Raw genomic sequence first — 22,320 nt, 5'->3', positions numbered from 1 at the left:
CTTGTACAGTTACTACACTATTGTTGTACAGCTACTATACTATTGTTGTACAGCTACTATACTATTGTTGTACAGTTACTATACTATTGTTGTACAGTTACTATACTATACTATACTATACTATACTATACTATACTATCTCATGCATCAACTCATGCCTAACAACGCTTGTAGCTGCTACTTTCGTGAGCTGTGTTCAGTGGGGTATGACTTCAATAAACATAAGGAAGTCTCTAAAACACTATACATCAATGCTCCAAACAAGCGATATATTCCATCTGACAATACTTCTGGTATATGTGTTGGTAGTGAGAGGTGGAGAATTCACAATATACAGACAGACTTCACCAGTATACGATTCATTCGTGCTTCCCCCGTCACTCTGTGGAGTCGGATGTGGTGGGTATGGAGGAACATGGCACGATTCTACTCAGTGCAAATGTGGTTGCAACACAAACACAGCTTCCTTTGCAGTTTACAACTCAAAATGGGCATGTGTGAAGAATGAAGACTTCAGAACCTTTGCAGGTACAAACCAGTGAATAATCGAAGGAATGTTCATATCTGTTTCCGTTCTTCAGTTGTTTATGATGTAGACATATCACTTCACTACGCTAGTAGATGTCCTTTTCTATGTTTCCATTTAATAATAATAATTTCAATTTGATAATAATAAAATTAGTTATATAATAATATATAATAATTTTGGTTATATTTATTTCTAGCCAGTAATAATCAAAAAGAAGTAAGAAAGCGTGGCCATATGGAGCTTTAACTGTATCAAACACATAGGTGAAGCCGCATCGTATAATCTTACCTAGAGATATATAACTAAAAATACTTGCTCTTAACCTACCTATTTTCAATTGTAGCTGGCTGTAGTAGTGCTATAACACAGTAATGGGGGGAATCCAATTTTCTACGGTGAAAATTTTACTGATGGGTATCGAGCTAAAAAAAGAAGAATGTGTATGTACTTTGCAGGCTACGGCTATCCATTTTACAACGAGCCAAGAAGCAGTGCTCCAAAGGTTTTGGAACTAAACAGTGAAGAGAAGACCTTGATGGTTACAACCGGATGCTCCATTGACCTGGCCGCCTCGCAGTACCTACGGGAAATTTGCTAAATGTACCGCAACATTTAAAACTAGTTTATTGACTTCATTGACTACGGAAACCCGCGAAAAACTTAGTAATAAGGCAAGTGCGTGTGTTTCTGTCAATTTTAGGATGCGGGTATCCATTTTACAGCGAGCCAATAAGCAGTGCTCCCAAGGTGTTGGAACTAAAAAGTGAAGAAAAGACAGCTATGGTCACTACCGGATGCACCATTGACCTGGCCGCCTCGCAGTACCTGCACTGCGACGGGACCTGGGCACCACTTCCGCTACAATCCAGCGAGAAACCATTTAAGTTGAAGTTGGACAGCTCAGCTAATATAGGCGGAGTTGTTTATGGCACCTACACGGTTGAGGTAATCAAAGAATCAAATGCATTTAGCACGTCATATGCTATGTTTTACTGTGGCCAGTATAACACAATAGGTAAAAAAATATGTTAACGTTAAATAAGCTCTGCCAAACATATTGTGGAGTAGTTTATGGCAGCTACTTGTTTCAATAAGCACCCTCGATTGAGTCAATAATAAATAATATAAATTTCTATAAGAACCATTCCCATTTCAAGCCCCGAGTAACCTATCATATGCTGTCAGTGTCTAAGAAATAAGTACCGAGTTATCATATTTTGTCAGTGTCTAAGAAATAAGTACCGAGTTATCATGTGCTGTTAGTGTCTAAGAAATAAGTACCGAGTTATCATATGCTGTCAGTGTCTAAGAAATAAGTACCGAGTTATCATATGCTGTCAGTGTCTAAAAAATAAGTACCGATTTATCATATGCTGTCAGTGTCTAAGAAATAAGTACCGAGTTATCATATGCTGTCAGTGTCTAAGAAATAAGTACCGAGTTATCATATGCTGTCAGTGTCTAAGAAATAAGTACCGAGTTATCATGTGCTGTTAGTGTCTAAGAAATAAGTACCGGGTTACCATATGCTGTCAGTGTCTAAGAAATAAGTACCGAGTTATCATATGCTGTCAGTGTCTAAGAAATAAGTACCGAGTTATCATATGCTGTCAGTGTCTAAGAAATAAGTACCGAGTTATCATATGCTGTCAGAGTCTAAGAAATAAGTACCGAGTTATCATGTGCTGTCAGTGTCTAAGAAATAAAAAGGGAAAAAGGCATGGGGACGATGGAAGGAAATGGCGTTTACCCTTAACTTCAATAAATTCAAGGAATGACTGAGGCCTGCCCCACAGGCAAGATTTTCTATCTAACTGCAATGTGCCAAGAGAGTATTTCTACCCAAGGTCCAAAAGCAGGGCATACATTGATCACACGCGATTAAGCTATCAATAACTGGCAAAACGTTAAAATAGTTTTTTCCTTACGTTATTCAGGTAGTATCTTCACCAGACAGCATCAAAGGGCAAATTATTATATTGTCGGTGACGTGTGCGCCACCATCAAGGTCACCATGCCTCTTGTTCAAAATGGCCGGCGATACATCATGTGAGTAACATAAACTATTTTTTTTTATTTTGAAAATTCTCAACATTTCCAGAACAAACCATGATAACATACAACAGTAACATCAGTATGTAAAAGTTAATCGCTCCATGACAGGTTCTCCAATAGGGTTCTGGATTCCGGATCCTAGTGTGTGGATTCCGGATTCCATGTGGGTTTTTTCTCATGGATTCCGGATTCCAGCAGCATGGATTCCGGATTCCATATCTCATTTTTTCATGGATTCCGGATTCCATATCTCATTTTTTCATGGATTCCGGATTCCATATCTCATTTTTTCATGGATTCCGGATCCCATATCTCATTTTTTCATGGATTCCGGATTCCGGATTACCTGTCATGGGGCGAAGTTAATGTCAGTACTGTAAAAAATTACCTTACTTATCTCCATGTATTTGGAGTTGTCACCCTACCTCCTAAATTTGTCTTATTCATCATCTTGTTTACAGGTCCTACTGTACCAGCAACAGTGCGTCCAGCCACCCTACAAACGAACACTTCTAGCCCGCCGGTGACAACAACAGCCACTACACCTAGAACGACATCATACTCAACAGAAATGCCAGCATTCATTACGTCAGATACCACGCTGAATGGCCACGTGATTACCCCACGCGCCGATAGTGAAAGGAATGTCGGGACTATCGCGGGAGGAGCGACTGGAGGCGTGGCGCTTATCGCCATGGTTACCATGATAGTGTGCCTGGTCTGGCGACGAAGAAGGAAGCCAAAGTGAGACCACGGTAACTTTGTAAGCGTCTGCAAGCATGCGTTTGTCACGCAGGAATAAGTCACACATGTAGTGAAGACATATTTAGCATCTAGAAATTATATACTAATCGGCTGTCAGCATATTGAAGTCCACGGAACGACTAAAAGCATTTTGTTTAGCTAACCTATCGCGTTTGACAGGGAAACACAGAACGCTCGCATGGAAATTGCTTAGCCAAGCAGTTCATATTTTTAGCAGATTGACCTTTTGCTCGGGAAACTCATAGGAGAACTGCGTCCCTTTGCAAGTGGTACTGGAGCATTTGTTTTAGTCCTGTATCCGTTAACTACATAAGGAAAATTAAGTCTGAGTCCACACAAGGTTTACCCTAAGTAAGCTTCAGACCAAGCCGTCGGTGAAATTAGGATTTAGTACATTTAAAGAGTTTGAGTGCAAAAATGATTGGAATGCTGTCAATCATAATAGTCACGTGTGTAGCTTGCCATGCGCACTAGCAGTGTAACAAGTTAGTGTGTGACGTTGGTAGTCGTAAGCCCTTTGGGATGTCAGTGTCAGTTATCCTAAAGGACATGCCGTCTTAGTAGCATATAAATATGGGTGCGTACCAAAGCCCCAACTAACTTAAGAACTTGAAGAGACACTCTCTCCCACTCACTTAAGACACTAAGGACTTGGAGAGACTCACATGTGAAAATACTTGTAGACACCATATCTTGTAAAGACTTTGTAACAGCGAACAAGTAAAAACAGGTACCTCCCCCAGACACGCGGGTCATAGTCGTTTTGTCACAAGTGGTCAGAGTGGTCATAGTTGGTCTAAACAAAAGTATAGCTGTTACACGCTATCATCCAAAGAGGATGGATCATCAATGAGTGGCCAAATCAAAGCCCCTCCCTTGCCATCAAGTATTATTTGTATCTTTTCAGGTGATGGGTTAGGGGAATTGAACTTTTATCACGTTCCGCGCGTTTTCCTAGACCCGTCCCAAAGCCAGTCACATTTAGAGGTATTAGTAACCTCATGGAAATGCTAATGCCTAAGTAGATGACTTCGAATCACTAACTACATTACCAACTAATTCCCTGCTGTTCAATGCCCTCACCGCTGTACTGTACCTTACCAGGAGATTTATGGGGATTCACCTTGTGACCTGCTGTGCGTTTTTTTCTAGACACGTTCCCAAGCCAGTCAAATTAAGAGTTAGTACCCTCAACGGTAATACCAACAACCGTGTCCAGGAACATGACCAAGTATCTGAGGAAGGCACTCCAGGCATAGTTGCCTACTCAACAAGCGCAGAAGAGCAAGAGATAGAATTCCAAGACACTGGAGCGATCGCCAACAAGAGAAAAGACAACCTAGAGATGGATAACTCACAGATTGGTGCAGATAATAATAATGAAGATGGAGATGGAGAATACATGGAAATGTCATCAACACAACAGCATCCCAAATACTATGTAAAAATCTACTAGTTCTCATGCGGTATTCAGAAGTTGTTCAAAATGGGAATAATATTTTGTATGAAAGCACCACCACTATGGTACCATAAAATGAAATTCCCTCGCTGAGGCTCTTTGAAAAGATTATCGTCATAAGGTCCTTATCTGCCACCATTATTTTGTCATCCTAACAATTTGAATACCTGTGAGAAAGCATCCGTTTACATCTATTAAATTGGAGAAGCCATTGCGATATCTTCGGTATGATACTGTTAATTAAGTAAGAAAATTCATTCGTTTATTTCCGGATTTAAAAAAATAATAATAACAAAGGTGTGGATGATAAGGGATTCCTAACTACAATAATAAATCTACTTGAAGCCCAGACTCTTTCCCACGACGATATGATAAATCCTACATCTAACAGCTACTTTTTCAATTGTATTTAGAACGCGCCTGTGCACTTGAACATTAGCAACGACCCCGGACGTGCCTTAAAGCAGAACACCGGAGAAGAAAAGAAGACCAGCAACGGTCACCACAAACACGTGCAGACGTCTGCAAATTACGAGGAGCTCAGGGGAGACAATTCTGAGTACGCTTCTCTGTATTCACGGCAATCTAAGAAAAAAACTCCACCTCATCCCTCAGATTCAGTGAACAATAGCGAGACTCGCAAGGATCAGGCCTCGGATACGCACGAGGAACTGAGGACAGAGGTCCAAGATTACGCACCACTTGACCGGTCCTTAAAGAAACAGATTCAACACTCAGAATCAGCTAATAATGGTAAACTTAACAGAGAACAGGCCTCGGGGACTTACGAAGAACTAAGTAAAAGCAGCCCTGATTACGCTTCACTGAATTCCGTCCAGTCAGAGGACCAGCATCAGTACTCAAGTTTATCAACTAAAAACAGATACCTTCAGAGAGCACAGACAACTGAGGCTTACGAGGAACTGAGGGGAGAAGAGCCAAATTACGCCCCACTTTATTCCCGGCCGTCAGAGTAACAAGCTCCGCCTTCAATACACAGATTCAACCAAATAGTGATTAGGGAACTCACATGAAAACGCGCAGGGAACTCACATGAACACCCTCAATTTGCTCAGATGCACTATAAAATTCCCCTCAAAGATAAGGGGTGTCGGAGATTGTGTAACCTAACTATACTCCAACCTCTCCCAAAAGATTAGAATCGGTTTATGTTCTGTCTAACCCTATGGATTACGGGTACCATTTTCATTTTTTATCCTACAACACATATATACTAAATATACTCGAGTTTAAAAAATCATATTTCTTTCACTCTTGTATTCCTTATAGCGTATATACAACAACACATATATACTATATATACTTTCTGTCATGAGTTTATAAACTCATATTTTTTTGTACTCTTGTATTCCTTATAGAGTAAAAAGGATATGAAAAGTATAGACCTCTCTAATAGTTTTGCACACAGACAGATGTATTTGATGGAGCAGATGAATATCGAAAACTGACGGTATGATTATTTTCGGAGTCCGTATGTGGGCAAGTGTCTGTTCCGTTCATCCCATACGATCTTTGAGAGCTAATAAGGTAAATGGGTGTTGCAAGTATTCCGCGTTCTTCTGTAAATAATTTACAAACTTCCTTTTTTGTGTACGACGCAACGGATACTATTCAGAGATGGTTACCCACGCATTTTTGTAGGAACGTGCTCCAAAATATAAAAAAATATTGTAATAAAAACAAAGAACCAGTTCCAGTCGTGAAGACTATTAAGTGAAAACGCAAATAACAAATCAGAATAAGTTTAACGCATGGCTGGCTGACTTACGCAGTGAAGTTTAACTGTGACGTACTTTCCCTCTTATCATATGATGATTATACAGCATGTTTCAACTGATATTTGAATAAACAACATCTTAAATAAGACGTACTTTCGGTATTGAGTAATAAGAAAGTGGAAACGTTTATGAGTGACAAAAAAAGGCATGGTTTGCTTAAAAGTGAAATAGATTAAAAAATGATGATTTTTGTAAATGAAACGAAAGTCGTTCAATGTGAGCGCGTCGCAGCGAATGTGTGAATGCGCCGTTTAAGAAGGCGAAAGCAGAGTGGCGAGCAATATCGTGATAGATGTCACTCAGACATTCATTTGCGCGCGCAGAAAACAAAATATTTTCGCTCCTCGCATGCTTATTTTACCGAGAGATTTTTAGTGCTAGTCCATAGCTTTACTTATGCGTCGCTTGTGGCTGTTTGTTGTCGTACGATTCCTGATAATTTGGTCATGTGTTGTTCCTAAAGGATCCATAAGGGCGGAAGAGTTCAGGATTTATAGACAGACTTCACCAGTATTCGATTCATTCAAGCTTCCCCCGTCACTCTGTGGAGGCGGATGTGGTTGGTATGGAGGAACATGGCACGATTCTACTCAGTGCAAATGCGATTGCAACACAAACACAGCTTCCTTTGCAGTTTACAACTCCAAATGGGCATGTGTGAAGAATGAAGACTTCAGAACCTTTGCAGGTACACACTATTAAGACATAGTTAATATTAACTTATAGAAACTATGATTAAGACGACGATATAAGGGTTGGAGTATTTTCATATCTGTTGCCGTGTTTCAGTTGTTTGTGATACAGACTACATTTCACTGTGCTATAAGGTGCTTCCATCTCGCCTACCCAGTCGGCACGTGCAACTTTGATTTGCAACTTTAAGTTAACAACTATATTATGGTACGTATTGTTATAAAGAAGCAACTCCGTCGGTTAAAAAAGCCACAAGCTCTATATGAAGGAAAAAGGAAAATTGTAAATACGTTAAAAATGTTCTGCACCTAGCATGAAAGGGAGACAAATAAAATGAAAATAAAAATTACTTCGATTAAAAGTAACTCAGACTAAACTTGGGTTATTTTACTCAAACTATAACGAATAGCAAAATAGCTAAATTCAGCTAAACTAAGAAGACATTATGCGCTAGTCGCCGCAGTAATAAATTATTACGTTTAGGTGATAGGAGCCTGTGAGTTTTTACTTTTTTACTTTGATAATAAGCCGCCAAATATTTTATTGTATAAGAGCACGGAAGACTACGGGAAAATTGCTAAATGTTCCGCAACACTTTGATGTGCCTTTAGCCAGCCGTCGTAATAAAAAGCTGTTTTGTTTTCTGTCTGTCAATTTTAGGATGCGGCTATCGATTTTACAGCGAGCCAAGAAGCAGTGCTCCCAAGGTGTTAGAACTAAACAGTGAAGAAAAGATTCCTATGGTCACTACCGGATGCACCATTGACCTGGCCGCCTCGCGGTACCTGCACTGCGACGGGACCTGGGCACCACTTCCGCTACAATCCAGCGAGAAACCATTTAAGTTGAAGTTGGACAGCTCAGCTAATATAGGCGGAGTTGTTTATGGCACCTACACGTTTGAGGTAACTGCATTTAGCAATTCATATGACTGTTGCCAGTATAGCAAATAAGCTCTTCAAGAAAAACAGAATAAAATACGTACTAGTAAGATCTGAATCATCATTATCATCATAATGATAACGATGACGATGATGACGGTAATAATAATAATTTATTTAAACACGATACACTAACTTTACTGACTTACTAACTAAACAAAAATAAACCAGGATGACTAGACTAATAAGTTATCGTTTACTTAAAGACTTACTAACTAAGCTAACTTAATTAACCATCTAATGATCTAATGCAGTCTGGTTTCTGTCAAGTCTTAAGGGCATCTTCATGTGGCCGGTAAAATCAGTAATTTCATATAAAAAACTACTCCTTTTCTGTCTTAGTAAAGGTGTCTATAGAACAAAACTAGGGTGGATATGTTTAACTTTGCCTTTTCCCCTCCCTCTACAAAATTCAGGTAGTATCTTCACCAGACACGATCAAAGGACAAATTATTATATTGTCGGTGACGTGTGCGCCACCATCAAGGTCACCATGCCTCTTGTTCAAAATGGCCGGCGATACATCATGTGAGTAACATAAACTATTTTTTTTATTATGAAAATTCTCAACATTTCCAGAACAAACCATAATAACATACAACAGTAACATCAGTATGTAAAAGTTAATGTCAGTACTGTAAAAAAAATACCTGACTTATCTCCATGTATTTAGAGTTGTTTTACTCATTATTGTTAACAATTGCTTAGACGTATTGGCCTATCCACCACAATTAGTTACTATGGTAAAAGTCAGTTATTAACAATCATCAACCTACCTCCTAAATTCGTCTTATTTATCATCTTGTTTACAGGTCCTACTGTACCAGCAACAGTGCGTCCAGCCACCCTACCAACGAACACTTCTAGCCCGCCGGTGACAACAACAACCACTACACCTAGAACGACATCATACTCAACAGAAATGCCAGCATTCATTACGTCAGATACCACGCTGAATGGCCACGTGACTACCCCACGCGCCGAGAGTGAAAGGAATGTAAGGACTATCGCGGGAGGAGCGACTGGAGGCGTGGCGCTTATCGCCATGGTTACCATGATTGTGTGCCTGGTCTGGCGACGAAGAAGGAAGCCAAAGTGAGACCACGGTAACTTTGTAAGCGTCTGCAAGCATGCGTTTGTCACGCAGGAATAAGTCACACATGTAGTGAAGACATATTTAGCATCTAGAAATTATATACTAATCGGCTGTCAGCATATCGAAGTCCACGGAACAACTAAAAGCATTTTGTTTAGCTAACCTATCGCGTTTGACAGGGAAATATAGAACGCTCGCATGGAAATTGCTTAGCCAAGCAGTTCATATTTTTAGCAGATTGACCTTTTGCTCGGAAAACTTATAGGCGTACTGCGTCCCTTTGCAAGTGGTACTGGAGCATTTGTTTTAGTCCTGTATCCGTTAACTACATAAGGAAAGTCAAGTCTGAGTCCACACAACGTTTACCCTAAGTAAGCTTCAGACCAAGCCGTCGGTGAAATTAGGATTTAGTACATTTAAAGAGTTTGAGTGCAAAAATGATTGGAATGCTGTCAATCATAATAGTCACGTGTGTAGCTTGCCATGCGCACTAGCAGTGTAACAAGTTAGTGTGTGACGTTGGTAGTCGTAAGCCCTTTGGGATGTCAGTGTCAGTTATCCTAAACGACATGCCGTCTTAGTAGCATATAAATATGGGTGCGTACCAAAGCCCCAACTAACTTAAGAACTTGAAGAGACACTCTCTCCCACTCACTTAAAACACTAAGGACTTGGAGAGACTCACATGTGAAAATACTTGTAGACACCAGATCTTGTAAAGACTTTGTAACAGCGAACAAGTAAAAACCGGTACCTCCCCCAGACACGCGGGTCATAGTCGTTTTGTCACAAGTGGTCAGAGTGGTCATAGTTGGTCTAAACCAAAGTATAGCTGTTACACGTTATCATCCAAAGAGGATGGATCATCAATGAGTGGCCAAATCAAAGCCCCTCCCTTGCCATCAAGTATTATTTGTATCTTTTCAGGTGATGGGTTAGGGGAATTGAACTTTTATCACGTTCCGCGCGTTTTCCTAGACCCGTCCCAAAGCCGGTCACATTTAGAGGTATTAGTACCCTCATGGAAATGCTAATGCCTAAGTAGATGACTTCGAATTACTAACTACATTACCAACTAATTCCCTGCTGTTCAATGCCCTCACCGCTGTACTGTACCTTACCAGGAGATTTATGGGGATTCACCTTGTGACCTGCTGTGCGTTTTTTTCTAGACACGTTCCCAAGCCGGTCAAATTAAGAGTTAGTACCCTCAACGGTAATACCAACAACCGTGTCCAGGAACATGACCAAGTATCTGAGGAAGGCACTCCAGGCATAGTGGCCTACTCAACAAGCGCAGAAGAGCAAGAGATAGAATTCCAAGACACTGGAGCGATCGCCAACAAGAGAAAAGACGGCCTAGAGATGGATAACTCACAGATTGGTGCAGATAATAATAATGAGGATGGAGATGGAGAATACATGGAAATGTCATCAACACAACAGCATCCCAAATACTATGTAAGAATCTACTAGTTCTCATGCGGTATTCAGAAGTTGTTCAAAATGGGAATAATAGTTTGTATGAAAGCACCACCACTATGGTACCATAAAATGAAGTTCCCTCGCTGAAGCTCTTTGAAAAGATTATCGTCATAAGGTCCTTATCTGCCACCATTATTTTGTCATCCTAACAATTAGAATACCTGTGAGAAAGCATCCGTTTACATCTATTAAATTGGAGAAGCCATTGCGATATCTTCGGTATGATACTGTTAATTAAGTAAGAAAATTCATTCGTTTATTTCCGGATTTTAAATAAAAATAATAACAAAGGTGTGGATGATAAGGGATTCCTAACTACAATAATGAATCTACTTGAAGCCCAGACTCTTTCCCACGATGATATGATAAATCCTACATCTAACAGCTACTTTTTCAATTGTATTTAGAACGCGCCTGTGGATTTGAACATTAGCAACGACCCCGGACGTGCCTTAAAGCAGAACACCGGAGAAGAGAAGAAGACCAGCAACGTTCACCACAAACACGTGCAGCCGTCTGCAAATTACGAGGAGCTCAGGGGAGACAATTCTGAGTACGCTTCTCTGTATTCACGGCAATCTAAGAAAAAAACTCCACCTCATCCCTCAGATTCAGTGAACAAAAGCGAGACTCGAGTACTCGCAAGGATCAGGCCTCAGATACATACGAGGAACTGAGGACAGAGGTCAAAGATTACGCACCACTTGACCGGTCCTTAAAGAAACACATTCAACACTCAGAATCAGCTAATAATGGTAAACCTAACAGAGAACAGGCCTCGGGGACTTACGAAGAACTAAGTAAAAGCAGCCCTGATTACGCTTCACTGAATTCCGTCCAGTCAGAGGACCAGCATCAGTACTCAAGTTTATCAACTAAAAACAGATACCTTCAGAGAGCACAGACAACTGAGGCTTACGAGGAACTGAGGGGAGAAGAGCCAAATTACGCCCCACTTTATTCCCGGCCGTCAGAGTAACAAGCTCCGCCTTCAATACACAGATTCAACCAAATAGTGATCAGGGAACTCGCATGAAAACGCGCAGGGAACTCACATGAACACCCTCAATTTGCTCAGATGCACTATAAAATTCCCCTCAAAGATAACGGGTGTCGGAGATCGTGTAACCTAACTATACTCCAACCTCTCCCAAAAGATTAGAATCGGTTTATGTTCTGTCTAACCCTATGGATTACGGGTGCCATTTTCATTTTTTATCCTACAACACATATATACTAAATATACTCGAGTTTAAAAAATCATATTTCTTTCACTCTTGTATTCCTTATAGCGTATATACAACAACACATATATACTATATATACTTTCTGTCATGAGTTTATAAACTCATATTTTTTTGTACTCTTGTATTCCTTATAGAGTAAAAAGGATATTAAAAGTATAGACCTCTCTAATAGTTTTGCACACAGACAGATGTATTTGATGGAGCAGATGAATATCGAAAACTGACGGTATGATTATTTTCGGAGTCCGTATGTGGGCAAGTGTCTGTTCCGTTCATCCCATACGATCTTTGAGAGCTAATAAGGTAAATGGGTGTTGCAAGTATTCCGCGTTCTTCTGTAAATAATTTACAAACTTCCTTTTTTGTGTACGACGCAACGGATACTATTCAGAGATGGTTACCCACGCATTTTTGTAGGAACGTGCTCCAAAATATAAAAAAATATTGTAATAAAAACAAAGAACCAGTTCCAGTCGTGAAGACTATTAAGTGAAAACGCAAATAACAAATCAGAATAAGTTTAACGCATGGCTGGCTGACTTACGCAGTTAAGTTTAAATGTGACGTATTTTCCCTCTTATCATATGATATTTATACAGCATGTTTCAACTGATATTTGAATAAACAACATCTTAAATAAGACGTACTTTCGGTATTGAGTAATAAGAAAGTGGAAACGTTTATGAGTGACAAAAAAAAAGGCATGGTTTGCTTAAAAGTGAAATAGATTAAAAAATGATGATTTTTGTAAATGTAGTTCAATGTGAGCCCGTCGCAGTGCGTCGCTTGGCTTGAATGCGCTGTTTAAGAAGGCGAAAGCAGAGTGGCGAGCAATATCGTGATAGATGTCACTCAGACATTCATTTGCGCGCGCAGAAAACAAAACATTTTCGCTCCTCGCATGCTTATTTTACCGAGAGATTTTTAGTGCTAGTCCATAGCTTTACTTATGCGTCGCTTGTGGCTGTTTGTTTTCGTACGATTCCTGATAATTTGGTCATGTGTTGTTCCTAAAGGATCCATAAGGGCGGAAGAGTTCAGGATTTATAGACAGACTTCACCAGTATTCGATTCATTCAAGCTTCCCCCGTCACTCTGTGGAGGCGGATGTGGTGGGTATGGAGGAACATGGCACGATTCTACTCAGTGCAAATGTGGTTGCAACACAAACACAGCTTCCTTTGCAGTTTACAACTCCAAATGGGCATGTGTGAAGAATGAAGACTTCAGAACCTTTGCAGGTACACACTATTAAGACATAGTTAATATTAACTTATAGAAACTATGATTAAGACGACGATATAAGGGTTGGAGTATTTTCATATCTGTTGCCGTGTTTCAGTTGTTTGTGATACAGACACTACATTTCACTGTGCTATAAGGTGCTTTTATCTCGCCTACCCAGTCGGCACGTGCAACTTTGATTTGCAACTTTAAGTTAACAACTATATTATGGTACGTATTGTTATAAAGAAGCAACTCAGTCGGTTAAAAAAGCCACCAGCTCCATATGAAGGAAAAAGGAAAATTGTAAATACGTTAAAAATGTTCTGCACCTATCATGAAAGGGAGACAAATAAAATGAAAATAAAAATTACTTCGATTAAAAGTAACTCAGACTAAACTATATATATTAAACGTTATTTTACTCAAACTATAACGAATAGCAAAATAGCTAAATTCAGCTAAACTAAGAAGACATTATGCGCTAGTCGCCGCAGTAATAAATTCTTACGTGTAGGTGATAGGAGCCTGTGAGTTATTTCACAATACTTTGATAATAAGCCGCCAAATATTTTATTGTATAAGAGCACGGAAGACTACGGGAAATTTGCTAAATGTTCCGCAACACTTTGATCTGCCTTTAGCCAGCCGTCAAAAACGTAATAAAAAGCTATGTTTTGTTTTCTGTCTGTCAATTTTAGGATGCGGGTATCCATTTTACAGCGAGCCAATAAGCAGTGCTCTTAAGGTGTTGGAACTAAAAAGTGAAGAAAAGACAGCTATGGTCACTACCGGATGCACCATTGACCTGGCCGCCTCGCGGTACCTGCACTGCGACGGGACCTGGGCACCACTTCCGCTACAATCCAGCGAGAAACCATTTAAGTTGAAGTTGGACAGCTCAGCTAATATAGGCGGAGTTGTTTATGGCACCTACAAGTTTGAGGTAACTTCATTTAGCACTTCATATGACTGTTGCCAGTATAGCAAATAAGCTCTTCAAGAAAAACAATAAAATACGTACTAGTAAGATCTGAATCATCATTATCATCATAATGATAACGATGACGATATTGACGATAATAATAATAATTTATTTAAACACGATACACTAACTTTACTGACTTACTAACTAAACAAAAAGAAACCAGGATGGCTAGACTAATAAGTTATCGTTTACTTAAAGACTTACTAACTAAGCTAACTTAATTAACCATCTAATGATCTAATGCAGTCTGGTTTCTGTCAAGTCTTTAGGGCATCTTAATGTGGCCGGTAAAATCAGTAATTTCATATAAAAAACTACTCCTTTACTGTCTTAGTAAAGGTGTCTATAGAACAAAACTAGGGTGGATATGTTTAACTTTGCCTTTTCCCCTCCCTCTTCCATATTCAGGTAGTATCTTCACCAGACAGCATCAAAGGACAAATTATTATATTGTCGGTGACGTGTGCGCCACCATCAAGGTCACCATGCCTCTTGTTCAAAATGGCCGGCGATATATCATGTGAGTAAAAGTAAGTTTATTTAAATCGTAAATAAAAATAATGAACAAAACCGTGTCGATTAACGTACACACGGAAAAGCTAAGTTTAGCCCTGATACAAAAAACAAAAAACAAACAACTTTTATTTGCACACAAAATTAAGTGTTACATAGGTTGGGTTTTTTTTTATATTCATATATTTATTGATAGGGAGAGGAGAGAAAAAAAGAAAAAAAAAAACTAGAGTTGCATACCAAGGGGGGACAATGCGTCGGTGCGGGCACCCTAGAATAGCTTGAGAGCTAAACGGGCTAGGGTGCACTTAAATGTTAGGGAAAAATCCTAGTTTGGAGATCTGGAGGATGTGTGCATAAGCAAGAATGTACGAGAAAAACACAGATATAGAGACACGACAAGGATACAACAAGGATACGACAAGAATACAAGCTGTTACAAGCAGAGCGGAAACAAAAACAAAAGGAAGGAATATATGGCCAAGAATTAGGTGATAGTATGGGTTACAGGTGAAGATGTGGGTGGGTTAATAGGTGGCGACCAGGTCGTCTGATAATTTTTTTTTGAAGGATTTCATATTTAGGTCTTTGTCATTTTGGGTGAGTTCGTTCCAAATTTGTACACCTCTAAATCGGATGTTGAATTTCCCGTAGTTGGTGCGTGCTTTAGGTAGGGTGTAACTAGATTTGGCAGAAAGTCGGGTGTTGTATTTGTGGGAAATTATATGAAAGAAAAAGTTGTGGGGAGAGTTCCAGAGTGGTGTTGGTACATAAATAGCGCTGTGTGGAAGTAAACTATATCTTTAACCTTGAGAAGTCCTAGTTGTTTGAAGATGGGGGAAGATGGGGCATCGAATTTAGAAAAAGTCATAATTCGTATCGCACGTTTTTGCATTAAAAAGAGAGGTTTTAGTGTTGTACTATAGGTGTTGCCCCATACTAAAATTCCGTAAGTTATATGGGGGAAAACAAGTGAATAATATAGTTGTTTCAAAATGTTAATATTGACAAAGTAACGTATCTTTGAGAGTGCTCCTAGATTACGTTTAAGTTTTTTGCAAAGTTCCGTTATGTGGCATTTCCAGTTAAGATGTGAATCAATCATTATTCCTAAATATTTTATGTATTTTTCTGATTTGATTGGTTTATTGTTTATCTTCAGTTTTATAGGATGAGTTACTTTTTTCTGAGGAGGATGGAATAACACAAAGTTAGTTTTATCTATATTTAGAGAGAGTTTATTGGCACAGAGCCACGTATATATATGTTTTAATTCGTAATTCACGGTAGATTCTAAATTGGTTAGGTTTTTGTTTGAATAGAACAAATTGGAATCATCTGCAAATATGTTAAAGTCTAGGGTTTGGGAGGAGTTGTTAAAGTCGTTAATGTATAGTAGAAAAAGAACCGGACCAAGCACAGACCCTTGGGGAACTCCGTAGGAGATGGAGCTCAGTGAAGATTTGCTGCTTCCAATTTGTGTGAAATGTTTTCGATTTGTAAGGTAGGAAGAAAACCAGTCATACGCGATGCCACGAATTCCATAATGTTCGAGTTTGCGTAAAAGAATCGAGTGGTCTACAGTATCAAAAGCTTTACTAAGGTCAAGGAAAAGTCCGCACGAAAATTGGCCCAATTCTATGGCTTTCTGTACGGACATGCTTTAAGAGTGATTATTTGTTTTATACCTTTCCATATTTCTTTAACGTTCTTAAGATGTGCTGAAAAATAGTCTTCATAATATTTTTCCTTGCTGGCCATTAATAGACGTTTAAGTTTATTTCTGTATAGCTTAAACTGATTATGTATAAAGGAATTCTGAGTATTGAGAAACTGTTTATAGAGTTTATTTTTAATAGCAATTGAGTGTTTGATGCCTGTTGTGATCCATGGTTTGGAAAGGAATTTGATTTCCTTTTTAGAAAGTTTTTTCAGGGGGGCGTGTTTGTCAATAATCCTTTCTACTAAAGCGTAGAAAGAGTCAAAGTAGTCGTTTACGTCTTTACAGTGCGAAAAACAATGCTCCCAGTTTATGGCCTGCATATCATGCACTACCGCGGACTCGTCATAATGAGAGTAATCCCGGCGGAATAATTTGAATCTACGAGGGAGTTCAGTAAATTTGTTAATTATCAAAAAATTCGGTAGATGATCCGTCAAATCATAAACAATATTCCCGCTAATGGTGTGATGTTGAAAAGAGTTAAAGAAAATGTGATCAATAAGCGTTGCAGAGTGATTAGTGATGCGGGTAGGTTGGAGAATGTGTTGTTGGAATGAGTAGGATGCCATTGTATTTATAAAATCATCCGTGGCCTTATCTGAGCTACAATTCAATGCGTTAATATTCATGTCCCCCATGAGTATGCAAAACTTATTTTCCTTATTTATTGATTGATTTATTGATACGATAAGTACATGTTGATAATTTTGATCGTGATAAGTAAAAGTCGCCTCTTGATTATCTCTTTGTTTAAGGTCAAACTGTACCAGCATCAGTATCACCCAACACGCTTCCTTCAACATCACTCAGTCATCACTCTAGTCAACAATCTACAAGCCTCGCACCAACAACATCAACAGGACCAGCAAACACCAAGGTAGTTATTCCCTTTAGAGCAGTTGTCATTCTTACTGCAACCTTGATCGTATGGCTATTATGTATTGCTCTCTATGACTGATACCTTGATCGTACTGTTGTCTATGACTGATACCTTGATCGTACTGTTGTCTATGACTGATACCTTGATCGTATTGCTGTCTATGACTGATACATTGATCGCATTGCTGTCTATGACTGATACCTTGATCGCATTGTTTTCTATGACTCATACCTTGATCGTATTGTTGTCTATGACTGATACCTTGATCGTATTGCTGTCTGTGACTGATACATTGATCGCATTGCTGTCTATGACTGATTCCTTGATCGCATTGCTGTCTATGACTGATACCTTGATCGTATTGCTGTCTATGACTGATACCTTGATCGTATTGCTGTCTATGACTGATACCTTGATCGCATTGCTGTCTATGACTGATACCTTGATCGTATTGCTGTCTATGACTGATACCTTGATTGTATTGCTGTCTATAACTGATACCTTGATTGTACTGTTGTCTATGACTGAAACCTTGATCTTATTGCTGTCCATGACTGATACCTTGATCGTATTGCTGTCTATGACTGATACCTTGATCGTTTTGTTGTCTATGACTGATACCTTGATCGCATGGTAATTGTGTTTTGCTGTCTATGACTGATACCTTGATCGAATGACTACTTGCCAATCAGAACACGACAGTTTTGCAAGTTCCAACAAATGGTGGCAGAAAAAGGACGACATCATCATCCGGGAACTCAGGACTCATCGCCGGTCTGGTCGTGTTCCTTCTGCTGTTAGTGCTCGCCGTCATTCTGATTGGCTTCGTCTTCTGGAAGAGAAGAAGGTGCGTTCAGCCGTAATTAAGCCAGAAGTCTTACGAACTTGGTTGATTTGCATTTGCACGTGCATCAGTTTTTAGTTACAGTTCTAATTAATGGTTCTCATTATACTTGTTGTTGTTGCAGGGGAGAGGAAGTCAAATTTGTGAAGCAGTTTAATGCAACAGGTAACAAATTAGGTGATTTCAACCTTGTTATCTCTAGCCCATATAAAACGGTATATTTTCACAGCATCAATTTTAGTAGACAATAACATATTAATTCTGCTGGATAGCATCGAATCGAACATATTAACAGGGTTCAAAATAATTTTTTTAATCTGGATTTTGGTGGGGAAAAAAAGCCTGCATACTCAAAATTGGGAGAGCCGGCAAAATCCGGCCGCTATCTTGAACCCTGATTAAGGATTCATTTGATCTTAGTCTCAGGGTTGGGGGCATCTGCAGCAAGGAAGGTCCGAGCCGCAGCGAGACGCGTACGTGATAGAAACAGACAGGAAGGCCGAGGAACCGACGACGACGACAAGGAAAATGGAGCAGTCGCGAATGGCGTGACCGTGCCAGCGCCGCAAGGGGGAGGTAAGGCAGTCAAAGCACTTCATAGCGTTTCCTAAAGCGTAAATGGTTTGCTATTGCAGGCCTAGATATGCACGTAAATCGAAAATCTAAGAAATCGTAGGAATGTCAAATAGCTTGATGGATTTTAATCAAAGAGCTTACAAATCACCTCATTTGCTTCATATCTGCAAATAATGACAATTTATTTCACACAAAAACGTGATCATCAAAAATAACGAGAAAGGTTCCTTTAGCTTCCTTGCTTAAGCTGTGCTCACCATGCACATTTGCGAAAGTTTATATATGTTAATTCGATACCTCTTTAAAATTTTCTTTGAAATTTTTCAGGAGAATATAACTACGCATATGATAAAGATGACAGTAAACACAAATCGGAGCCCATCTATGAAGAGATCGACCCCATACCTCCGCTGGACACAAGAGAAGAATCCAGACGGGCGTGCATCTACGACGAGCCAGAAGGCGCTATCTGTGACGACGACTCCGACTGGTCAGAAGGGTCTACCCATGACGGGTCTAACCACCCGTCCGACTGGTCAGACTGGTCTGACGACTGGACATACGACAACCTAGAGGTGGTAGAGAGGCGGTCAGGAAAAGCATCTAAAGTCGATGATAACGATGGCTATATGGCTCCAAACGATACATTGGAAAGACTTGAAAAAGGGACACCACCGAAGGGTGAATCAGGAGATACGAAAAAGAGAACCTCAGAAAGGAGCCGTTATATAAAATTTAAAAATTCCAGAAGAAAAAACAGAAAGTTGGTGGGTAATCCAAGCGCCGAGAAAGATGACGGCTACGTGGTTCCTAACGATAAATTGGAAAGATTCAACGATAAGACGCTGGCGAACGGGGGATCTAGAGATGCGAAAAAGAGAACCTCAGAAAGGAACCGCAATTCAAAATCTAAAAATTCCAGAAGGAAAAATAGAAAATTGGTTGAAAATCCTGGCGGTGAAAAAGACGATGGATACGAGGCACCGTGTGACTCGTTAGAGAGGGCTGGGCACCATGCAGTGGCGAATAAGTCTGTAAAAGACGCGATACAGAGAATCATTGATAGGGGCCGTAATTCAAATCCTAATAAATCTGTGGCAGAGAACAGGATATCGGTGGAGAACCCTGGTTCTCAGACAAACAATGTGACTCATTCTAATAATTTACCACGTACCAAAATAAGAAAATCCGTCAGTGATACAAATAGAGAAATAGACTTTTTACCGGGAAACACATCAAATATGCCCGCTGAAACCCCTGGCTACGCAGCTCTTTATGAGACGCGCTCTCCTAACTCCCTACCGAGAGAGAACGCGATTGAGAAAGAGAGTGCGAGGAACGGTGAAGATGATGGAACTGAGCACCAATACCACGTGCTAGAGAGATCATGTGATAGCCGGAGGGTATGAGGTTCACCTTCTGATTCATTCTCTTAACAATATATCATAATGGTCTTCCCAGGGTTTTCTACGTGGAAACGCTGTACAAAGTTATCGAAAAATTACAAATGAATAGAAAAACCAAGATCATTCATATTTACGGGGTCCTTCCTATGGCCTTATTTCCACTTATTTCTGTTTTCGTGGCATCACAATGGCATGCCTCTGATTACGCCCCTGGTCTTCACAGAGCAGTACCTAAGCATACTTACATGATCTATACCTAATAAATAACAATTTAAAGAATAAAGACTGGGGAAAAGAGACAAAACTAAGAAAAATCAAACAAGGTTGAGGTTTTTATTGACCTGCAAGAAAAACCCAGGAGAGTTTGTGGTTGATTGCACAAACTTGAAAAGCTAGTTAGATCAATACTGCACACAATCAAAATTAACAAATAGACAGAGTGAGGCTGCTCCATGCACGGACTCAGTTCCCAAAGATAAAGTTGAATTGCAAAATTTTCGTAACTCGGAGTTACAGTGTGACCACGCTGCGAGAATGGTGCTCACTGACAGAAGAAGCGAAGAAGGGCGACTTATTTTTATTAAGCTAAATATCTATTTTCAAGAACAGTAATTGCCGAGGACAATGAATAAGCAGAACAACTGAGTAACCGCCTTATATAGCCACACCAGAACCTAACTTTGATGGTGAAATAATTTTCCAAAATTGCACGTATAATTTTGGCTGAACTTATTGTTGAATTTAGAGGGTTACAAATACAAATTATGATTTCATGACAATTAAATCGATCATTGTTAATATTCAGTCGTTCTTGTTATCGCATTTTAAATCTGCAGCGAAAATTGGTGTTTTTGCTCATTTCTAATCAAGGTTTAACATGATGGTCGGTCATTAGTATTCACGGTTAATATCTAGTTTTTAACCTTCTCCTCCTCATAAGAATTCTAGTTATGAACCAACTTCATCGTTAATCAGTTCAGATTAAACCCCACTTTTTCCCTGCTGATACATCAAGCCCTCCCGGTTCTTTATGATTGTAAATTATACGTAGGTATTTTAGTTAAATAACCGATTTGCAAGAACAATACAAAAGTTGTCAATCATGTTATAAGATATAGTTATCCCCACCCAAGTACAGCAAACACATGTATCACCCTCTACAAGAGATGCTGTACAACTATAGAACGACCTATGTACTAAAGCAGACGCGACAATATCAATGATTACAAAATACAAACTACAAAACGGACGTTAATGCAAATAAGATAGGGATAATGTTCGATAAGATTTTTTGATACAAGTAAATTATGCTTGTCAGAAACGTTGCCTCACGACGTTGTGGTTGTAATTATTAACTTAAACTCAGCTAATGAGCTTATTCAAATTTCAAACTTCAGTCAAATTCCACTTCATACTAAAATTTGTTCCACTCGTGATTTCACAGACTTCCTATTTGGTAATTCAACGTTATTAAAAATTTCACTATTGTAATTCCCACAAGTAAACTCACCTTGGAGGGTATAAGAATGTGAAGAAGAAAGGGTTAATTCCCGAACGTTTTGAATCTTCCGCCATTTTGCCTCTGCAAGACTGAACTTTGTAACCAGTCCTTCAAAACACAGGGTTCCCACAAGTTCAAATGGGAAAAAAAGGCGCCCTGAATTAACAGATTTTTATACCTTTTTTCCTTTTATTTTTCTGAAAGTGAGACGTATGGCATCGGGTTAGAAAACACCAAGAATAACTTTTAATAAATAAGAAGATAAACTGATTTAAAAAAATTATCCAAAATGAGACGCGAGTGAAACGTTCGGTCTTTGCTATCATGTTGCTCGGAAATTTTCGGGCCAAAAAAACTCAAATTCCAAATGCTCTCCAACAAAAGCAAAAGTCAAATGTCAAAGAACCACTTGGAAGGTAACCAACTTTCCAACGTGGTGATTGTTATCAAAGAAATGCGGCAAAATGCATGCACATGACGGCCTTGACTTCTCTCAATGACCTGATGAAAAGTACGATTCAAACAAACCAGTCTTCGTAAAACATGATGATGAGCATGTTAAATGTGTACTCTCTCAACGCCAACCCTTGAATTAT

At 39.3% G+C, this 22,320-nt stretch overlaps 3 protein-coding genes across 3 annotated transcripts; all 3 read left to right on the top strand.

Moving 5' to 3' along the window:
- The first annotated feature begins 247 nt into the window (after positions 1–247).
- Positions 248–6,521, top strand: LOC116620386. Its single transcript, XM_032386209.2, has 6 exons — positions 248–528; positions 1,230–1,474; positions 2,467–2,578; positions 3,046–3,328; positions 4,502–4,790; positions 5,222–6,521. Exons 1-6 carry the CDS (start codon positions 252–254, stop codon positions 5,783–5,785), a joined length of 1,770 nt encoding a protein of 589 aa, XP_032242100.2. The 5' UTR covers positions 248–251; the 3' UTR covers positions 5,786–6,521.
- A 332-nt stretch (positions 6,522–6,853) lies between these two features.
- On the top strand, positions 6,854–12,709 carry LOC116617938. The gene is made up of 6 exons (XM_032381166.2): positions 6,854–7,295; positions 7,961–8,205; positions 8,658–8,769; positions 9,054–9,336; positions 10,510–10,798; positions 11,230–12,709. The coding sequence occupies exons 1-6, from the start codon at positions 7,004–7,006 to the stop codon at positions 11,497–11,499; spliced, it is 1,491 nt and encodes a 496-aa protein (XP_032237057.2). The 5' UTR covers positions 6,854–7,003; the 3' UTR covers positions 11,500–12,709.
- Positions 12,710–12,824: 115 nt separating this feature from the next.
- On the top strand, positions 12,825–21,315 carry LOC116620345. Its single transcript, XM_048728405.1, has 8 exons — positions 12,825–13,310; positions 13,995–14,239; positions 14,690–14,801; positions 17,273–17,394; positions 18,090–18,244; positions 18,366–18,406; positions 18,662–18,817; positions 19,145–21,315. Exons 1-8 carry the CDS (start codon positions 13,019–13,021, stop codon positions 20,224–20,226), a joined length of 2,205 nt encoding a protein of 734 aa, XP_048584362.1. The 5' UTR covers positions 12,825–13,018; the 3' UTR covers positions 20,227–21,315.
- Positions 21,316–22,320: the final 1,005 nt, after the last annotated feature.

The sequence above is a fragment of the Nematostella vectensis genome, chromosome 1 (genome assembly GCF_932526225.1).
Source record: "Nematostella vectensis chromosome 1, jaNemVect1.1, whole genome shotgun sequence".
Classification (NCBI taxonomy): domain Eukaryota; kingdom Metazoa; phylum Cnidaria; class Anthozoa; order Actiniaria; family Edwardsiidae; genus Nematostella; species Nematostella vectensis.
This window is presented reverse-complemented; position numbering and strand designations above follow the sequence as displayed.

Bases quoted from the DNA above. Each gene is read 5' to 3' on its own strand.
- LOC116620345 (XM_048728405.1), top strand. From the start codon at position 13,019: ATGCGTCGCTTGTGGCTGTTTGTTTTCGTACGATTCCTGATAATTTGG. The intron at 18,407-18,661 runs GTAACAAATTAG...ATTTGATCTTAG, and splicing joins GAAGCAGTTTAATGCAACAG to TCTCAGGGTTGGGGGCATCT. The intron at 18,818-19,144 runs GTAAGGCAGTCA...GAAATTTTTCAG, and splicing joins GCCAGCGCCGCAAGGGGGAG to GAGAATATAACTACGCATAT.
- LOC116617938 (XM_032381166.2), top strand. From the start codon at position 7,004: ATGCGTCGCTTGTGGCTGTTTGTTGTCGTACGATTCCTGATAATTTGG. The intron at 7,296-7,960 runs GTACACACTATT...TGTCAATTTTAG, and splicing joins AGACTTCAGAACCTTTGCAG to GATGCGGCTATCGATTTTAC. The intron at 10,799-11,229 runs GTAAGAATCTAC...AATTGTATTTAG, and splicing joins AACAGCATCCCAAATACTAT to AACGCGCCTGTGGATTTGAA.
- LOC116620386 (XM_032386209.2), top strand. From the start codon at position 252: ATGCTCCAAACAAGCGATATATTCCATCTGACAATACTTCTGGTATAT. The intron at 529-1,229 runs GTACAAACCAGT...TGTCAATTTTAG, and splicing joins AGACTTCAGAACCTTTGCAG to GATGCGGGTATCCATTTTAC. The intron at 3,329-4,501 runs GTGAGACCACGG...GTTTTTTTCTAG, and splicing joins CGACGAAGAAGGAAGCCAAA to ACACGTTCCCAAGCCAGTCA.